The sequence below is a fragment of the Populus euphratica genome, unplaced genomic scaffold, assembly GCF_000495115.2.
Source record: "Populus euphratica unplaced genomic scaffold, PopEup_1.0 scaffold2446.1, whole genome shotgun sequence".
Lineage (NCBI taxonomy): Eukaryota > Viridiplantae > Streptophyta > Magnoliopsida > Malpighiales > Salicaceae > Populus > Populus euphratica.
The window spans coordinates 6,095-13,937 of record NW_011502277.1 but is presented as its reverse complement, the minus strand read 5'-3'; the positions used below and the strand labels follow the sequence as shown (position 1 = coordinate 13,937).

The 7,843-nt window shown below is 32.2% G+C and overlaps 1 protein-coding gene across 1 annotated transcript in view; it reads right to left on the bottom strand.

Moving 5' to 3' along the window:
- LOC105119029 (probable terpene synthase 6) overlaps nucleotides 1-3,655 on the bottom strand; it is an 11,221-nt gene extending 7,566 nt beyond the window's left edge. The window contains exons 1-7 of the mRNA XM_011017126.1: nucleotides 3,514-3,655; nucleotides 2,846-3,119; nucleotides 2,195-2,567; nucleotides 1,892-2,110; nucleotides 1,638-1,779; nucleotides 845-1,093; nucleotides 306-627 (exon numbers count right to left, since the gene is read on the bottom strand). Of these exons, the coding sequence (XP_011015428.1) occupies nucleotides 328-627; nucleotides 845-1,093; nucleotides 1,638-1,779; nucleotides 1,892-2,110; nucleotides 2,195-2,567; nucleotides 2,846-3,119; nucleotides 3,514-3,633 (1,677 nt within the window). The 5' untranslated portion in view covers nucleotides 3,634-3,655 and the 3' untranslated portion in view covers nucleotides 306-327. The remainder of the gene's footprint in view (nucleotides 1-305; nucleotides 628-844; nucleotides 1,094-1,637; nucleotides 1,780-1,891; nucleotides 2,111-2,194; nucleotides 2,568-2,845; nucleotides 3,120-3,513) is intronic.
- Between the last annotated feature and the right edge of the window lie 4,188 nt (nucleotides 3,656-7,843).

The following is a 7,843-nucleotide window of genomic DNA, read 5'->3' as shown; positions in this document are numbered from 1 at the left end:
AAGTGAGAATTGAAAGGTTGTTAGAATCACCTATCCTACATAAAATATATATAAAAAACGTAAGAATAATATATAAATTAAGAATAGATCATAAAATATATATAAAAAATGTAAGAATAATATATAAATTAAGAATAGATCATGCATCACTGCAAAGTTTAAATCTTTTCAATGTAATTCAAACTCAACTATCAAATTCAATACATACCAAAATACAAACTAGATCCAATAGTACATAGAATAGAGTGACTGCTCGTTTTATTACAATACATCCGACAACATTCATAGAGAGTTCCACCATGAGCTCAAAGTACGAATTCTACACCATTATTCACACAGAGGCACTTGCTCAATATATAATAAAGTAACATAATCTTTTAAACTTGATGGAATTGTGTAGGCATCGTCATCATTCCCATAAATAACATCTGTAACTCGAATAAGATTAACAAAATGTTGAAGGAGAAGCATTGGAGCATTAGTTGGCCTCATGCAATCTTCATTGATATCCTTCCACGCATTAACGTCCATCTTTTGTATCTCTTCAATTGCTTTCTTCTCCGATGCATCATATTGTTTCATATAGCATTCAACACCGGATGCGCAGTCTCCTCTTTTTTGTTCATCCTTCAAATATATAAACGATGTTATAGTTTTTAGAAAATAAACTTAACATGAAAAATTTCTAAACACAAAAATATTGAGAAGAAAGAAAGTCATGAGTTGACACTTGGTTCAATTTTTTTGATGCACGAAATAATTGAAAAATCTTGTAAGTTATTATATAAGATATGAGAATACAATTCTCGGTGTATCTAGTAATTTTTAATTTTAAGAATTCTACCTCGTGGCCCACAATGTCATTCATCAAACGACCGATCATCTTTCCAGCTTTAATAATTTTTGGATTACTTTTTAGCCATTCATACTCCTCCCCTCCTGCAACTTCTTCCATTCCAAGGAAGGATGCTGCCATAATCACCCCATAAGCACTTGTGGCTATTCCATTGCGCACGTACTCATCGAATGTTGGGACATGGCGTTTGTCTGCCCACTCCGCCTCCGCATGGTAGCCTCTCACCAATTCTTTGAACTAAGAGCATCTCCGATGGAGAAGTCAAATGAATAGTCAAAAATAAAAAATTAATATTTTGATTTTTTTTGCTTGTTTTGCACACTTCAATATGGAGAAGCCAAATAAAATACTAAAATGCCTCTTCTTTCCCACAAATACTATTTCTACATATCTCTTTAAAGAGTCAAAACCAACAAAGTGGGACCACTAAAAAAATAGACCAATTAAATGTAGACATGTGGAAAAAAAAATAGCATTAAACAATATTAAGAAATAATAAAACACTTATTTTTTTCATTCTAATATAAATGGCTCTTCAAATGGCTTTTTTCCATTGGAATAGATATAGTAAGATAAGCTATATTTATACTATTCAAAATGCTATTTTATTAATTTAGCTTTTCAAAATAGCATTTTGGATTGGGAATGCTCTAATAGCATACAAATAAAACAAAGATTGTGTGGTCAAACCGATGCAATATTTAAATTAATATATGTACAATAACAATATATTATGCTAGAAATAGTAAAAGAATATATGAGACTGGAAAAATATTCATACTGCCTCCTTCACATAATATGACGCATAGGATCTTCCTTGCTTTCCCATATCATTCTCAGTTTCGTTGAAGAGATTCAGAAGAGCTCTATAAAGAACTTTCATGTAATCGGCAGGTAGTTGATCAATAGCATTCATGCTGCATCTGAAATTGAGACAGAAAATTCCATTCCTTTCCTGAACATCTTTGTGTCGACTTCTTTGTTTATGAAAGATTTAGAAGAGAAAGACAGTCTACGAGGTAACAAGAAACAAACCTTTCAATTGCATTAGTAAAATGTTGTATTTCTTCAAAAGATGCATATGCATCATATGTATCATCTACCAGTGATACAATCTTTGTATATTTCGTGACCATCATTCGAGAGAAAGCATATTGAGGCTCGAAATGGATTCCATTTGCCCAGAAATAGATCTCTACAATTCTATCTCTTGCATAAGGAAACTCCTCAGCAAAATTTAAATCATTCCACCACCTAAAATGTAAGTAGCAACCGAGTAAATAAATTCCAAATAGAAACTTAGTCTGATGTCTCTCTCGAACTCGAACACAAAATTACCTCGAGAGAATGGATAGCTCTTGTCGATGCAGTAGCTGAACTCGATTGAAATCTATCTTGGCAAACTTGAGTAGAGTGTCATTCCGAGACTCCTCTTCTTTGTAGAAAGAGATGTATTCTCTAGCCTCTATTCTTGGTAAGCCTTTGTGAAAGGGCCGGATCAAAGCATTCCTAATATGGTCCCCTAGACGTGGGCTTGATTGCATAGCCGAAGACTCCAGGTTTGCCTTTGTGAAAACTAGGGCTTCATCCAGTACCTGTTCCCCATGCACACTTAAAAATGAAGCTTCATACAAGCCCAGGATGCCTTTAACATCGTTGATGATTGTTTTCTTAAACTCTCCATTGGTGTCCTTGAATTTGTTGAACACAACTGATGATTCACCAAAAAAAAAAAACACAACACAAATTTTAGCCAATTTTCAAAAGATGTTTGTGGGTTATGAAAGAATATTTATTTAGTTTCACGAAAGTTTTGCTAGTCTCAATAACTTTACCGTTCTAGTCTTTTTTTTAATAATCTTAATTTTACCATATATTAGTTCTTGTGAAAGAAAGATATAGCAGAGTTTAAAGTACTGTTCGAGAAATAATTTTTGAGATGTTAATTAAGGTTTGAAAGGCTATAAAGTACTGGAAGTATGCGCTCACCGCAAGGCATTTTGAATCCATGCTGTCTCAATACTCGAAATAGCAGTGACAAAGTGTAGAGATCAAAGTCTTGTTTCTCAAGAAGATTAGGAAGGTCATCAAAAATTTGTTTGAGGCTGTTTTCAATCTCGTCGTCAAAATGATATGACACACCAAGCCGACATAACAGATTAATGAATTCAATATGTTCTACTGTATCCTTTTTGGAAGCCGTCAGCATGTCCTTCACATTTTCCTTCAACACTTCTACTTGTCGGCTGTATGACTCGAATTCCTGCAGTGAAATATTCAGTTAATATAAATTGATAGCATTGAGTGTTTTTTTCTACTCTATTGATAATGTTTTTTTCTTATAGAATTTTACTCAATAAAAATGAAATCTTTGTTTAAAGTAAAAGCAATCAACAGCTAGACAAAAGTGTAACTACTTTAACATCAACTTTGACCTGAGAGGAGTGGAGAGATAAGATATATATGATTTTATCATTAAAGAAAACACAGACAAGTAATATGTAATTAAAAAATTTAGAAACAAATTGTGAAACATCAGATTACAATCTTAGAGCAGAATTGGATGATAGATCCCACAAATCTAATAGCTTGTAGATAGTTTTGAAACTGAAATTTTCTTAATACTGCTATACATATATAGAAGAGAAGTAATTTACCGTTTGTGGGAAGGAAAATGAAGCGAAGCTACAACCCCACAAGCTTGGTGGGAAATTTGCCTCTGGACGAGAATTGTTTTGGCGATTACTGCTTGCTGTTAAATGTGCTTGGGTTTCCATTGTTTTTTAGATGAACTGGAGGCCAGTTCTTCAATTGCTGGTTGAGTATCTAAATCATCAAAGGAAGGCTATTTATAATAAAATATCAAGATGTTAGATTAGAAAAATGATTTTGGTATTGAAGCATGAGAAAAACGGTTCAATTTTGTCTTCACATGTTAAGTTACGGTTCAATTTTGTTTTCAATCATGAAATGGCTTCAAATGATTTGAGACAGTTTAGCCTCAAAATAGACTTGATTGCATAGTAGCAAGATAATCTGGGTTGCGTGAAAACATATCATTTCTACACTTTTATTTTTATCTCTATAACCATATATATTTATATATTTATTATTTTCATCTCTTTTATTTTATAATAATAACCAAACACCTCTTTTTTTCCATATCAGTGGATCCATATAAAAGTGGCCGGTCTTGAAATATAACATAATAGGGACTGCAAATAAATAAAAGTGAGTATAAAAATTATTGTTTATATTAAATGATTTCTGAACTTTTTTCTAGTAAATTGAGTTTTTGGATTTATATTTTTTTTTCCAAAATATTAGTGTTGTTAACTAGGGGTGTTCAAAAAAACCGATTAACCGAAAAAACTAAGAGAACCGAACCAAGATAGAAAACCGATTAAACTAATTTTTAAAATCATAAAATCTTGTAGGTTCGGTTCGGTTCCGGTTTGACGACTTAAACCGGTGAACCGAACCGGTAGTATAAATAACATAACTAAAGAGTAAACCACTAGGCTGCCTAACCCTAATTGACATTCTAAAACTGTCGCCCTTCAATTTTCATCCTCCCTCTTCTCCTTTCTGCATCTGTCTTGCCTTCTGCCCCTTCATCTTGACTCTTGCCCTTTTAATTTTCATCCTCCCTGTGTCTTGCTCTTATCCCCTGGATCTATCTCTTCTCTAGCCGAACAATAAGTCAACAACCCATATCTCCACATCCATTTAGTCTACTTGTAGCCGAACAAAAACCTGAACAAAACCCCTTGGCTTCTCTCTTCACTTGCAGTAGAAAGAAAGGGCTTCTCCATTAGAGAAAAGGCGGCAAAATAAAGTTTATTTTCATGTGCTTGTAAGTTCAACTTTTTGTTTCAAACTTTGATGCTTCTCTGACGTTTCTTGCCATTGGCTTCGCAAGGCTTGGACCTTTTTAACTCCTCTTGATTTTCTATTTTCTTTTTATCTTCCTCAAGTTTCTCCGTTGTTTGTGGTCCATCTCAGCTTTCAAGACCTACGTTGTTTTTGCCCTTAGCTTGCCTTTTCAAGGTAAGGGAATAGTTTTTTGCTAGAATCTTTTTTCCTGCTATTAAGGTTCTTGATTAGTTTGTCCTTATTGTTTGGATTAGGGGGGTCTGCATTATATGTCCTGCACTCAACGAATACTTTAATTGTTTATTCTTTGCTGATTTGGTGTAATTTGCAACATTGTTACTTTGTTAGTCTCATTGGATTAAGTTTTGAATCACATTACAAAGGTATAAAAAAAGGTTAAAGTCCTATGTTGTTTTTGTTCTTAGCTGGTTGAAAGTAAAAACAAGGGGTTCCACTTTAAAACTAATAAGATAATTAAGACTAGGTACTGTGTTTTTTGAATCGGGTTAGGAAAGGTTATATGATGGTTGGTGAAGAGAGTTTGGCTAGATTTATGGCTTATGATGGTTGGTGAAAAGTTATATATTTTCTTTATCAAAATGGATTTGAATAGTGTTCATAGCTTTATTCAATCTAGTTACAGTATTTCTGCAATGAATTGATATTCAATCTATTTTTTACCTGGTTCATTACAGTGTATATGGTATTGGTTAATATGGTTATTGGTTAACATGGAAAATCAATATATGGTTATAGTATTTCTACAATGAATTGATTCTGAATCTGTATTGTGCCAAGTCCATTACAATATTTCTGCTTGAATTGATTCGTATTGTTGTTTTTTTTTAATTTTAGATGGATAATCAGAAAGATCCTACACTAATTGAATCAAATTCTTCAAGTTCGGAACCCAATTCTATGCCTGTTCTAGTTCTAGTTGCTACTTCTAGTACAATAGCAACATTGAAAGTGAAGGTAATCCAGCTTCTATATCTAATAAAAGAAAAATATCTCAAATTTAGGATCACTTTAAGAAACTAGATGGTAATGTTAAGGCTCTCAGGACTATATGTATGTATTGTTGAAAAGACTATGCATGGCATACTATACTTAATGGGACTAGTAACATGTGGAGTCATCTAGGTGTATACAAAAAATTTCCTTCTGTGATTGACCGAAAGCAAAAAAATTTAGTCTTAGAACCTAGGCATATAATAAAGGGAGGTAATAATGGAGAGGAAAATTTGGTGACTATTACGGCGGTGGGTTATAGTTATGAAAAGTGTAGGAAAGCTCTAAAAAAAATTATTATACTTGATGAGCTGTCTTTTAACTTTGTTAAAAACCAATGATTTAAATCATTCTGTCAAGTAATGTAACCTAGATTTGATATTCCTTCTTGTTTGATGATTTGGAGAGATTGTTTGAAAATGTATGTAGTTAAAAAGGAAAAATTAAAGAATGCTCTTAAGGATCAATGTGTATGTTTAACAACCGATATATGGACATCAATCCAAAATATTAATTATATGTATTTGACTGCCCATTGGATTGATGAAGGTTGGAACTTGATTAAAAGAATTCTAAACTTTTGTCAAGTTTCTAATCATAAAGGTGAAACAATTGGCCAAGCAATTGAGAGTTGTTTGTTGAAATTGGGAATTGATAACATTTTAATAGTTACAGTTGACAATGCCAGTTCAAATAATTTGATAATAAAATATTTGAAGAGAGCAACAAGTAATTGGGAAAGTAATATATTGTCAAATGACTTCATGCATGTTAGATGTTGTGCACATATTGTTAATCTTATTGTTCGTACAGGATTGAAAGTTATTAATGACTTAATTGTTAAGATTAGGAATGCAGTGAGGTTTATTAGATCTTCTCCTTCTAGACAACTTGTTTATAACCAATGTGCGGAGAGGTTGAAAATTAGGAGTAAAAAATATGTTTGCTTGGATGCTACAACTAGATGGAACTCTATATATATGATGCTATATGATGCTAGATGCAGTGACTATGCATCAAAAGTATTATTAAGTCTCTTATTTTACATATGTATTTATTGTTTTTATTTAGGTTTTTATAATAATTGATGTGCTTTTTAGTAATGGAGTTTTTTTTTAATGTTTTGCTAGGTTTTTGGAGCTTAAACGGATTATGTCAGAAAATTTAATATCGAAATTCAAAACAAAGAATTGAAGAGAAATTTAGTTGAAGTTTGAAGCAAATCTTGGTTCAAATAAGTGCTCCAATTTTTTCCAAAAACAAAATCACTTATATTCTAATCCTAGAAAAGATTTATCATATGATCTATGTCAAGCCCAAACTTGCCTTATATTGTGTGCAAACTTCAACCATCAAATACTCAAAGTTTCAATGTCAATCTTAGCCCAAATAATAGGTACATTTGTATCCTTATATGATGCTTAAATTTAGCCCCAAATCAGCCTTCAAATCAGCCCAAGTACAATCCATGATCTTACATGTCCATACAACAAATAACAATTGATTTATTTTGGGTAATCTGTTGATCCAAGAAGGCAAGCACATGAATGGAAAACGGGAGGGGACATTATGACATTATTTTGGGTAAAAAAAAAAAAGAGACAGCTCATAAATGAGAAAGAAAAACATACACCAAAGTGGTTGCAAAGCTGACATGATTTGATTTTTCAGAATACCTTTCGGTGTTTTACCCATAACTTTTGACTCGGGTGTCTAAATAAGCTGTTCTTTAATGATCTAGAAAGGTGACAAAATTTCCTATAAATATGTCTCTAATAGACATCTTTAACAAAGGCTTCTATAAGGGTCTAAATTGCTATCCAAAATTAGCATCATATTTGTGTCTGAACTTTTACTGAAATTGTGTTGTGTTCTTCTTTGTAGATTTCAATTCTTTAGCTTATAAAACTTATTGTTTCAGTTTGATTCAAGTTATTTCATGTTTATTAAATTGTTCTTATACATAATCATGGTTGACTAATCTCTTTCTTGGATCCAAATCAAGGATGATGGTGGTTGAGGTGAGTTCTTTAAGATATGAATGAATCCTAATATTTATGTTGTCATTTTCTTTATGAATGTTTTATTATTGCAAAGAAA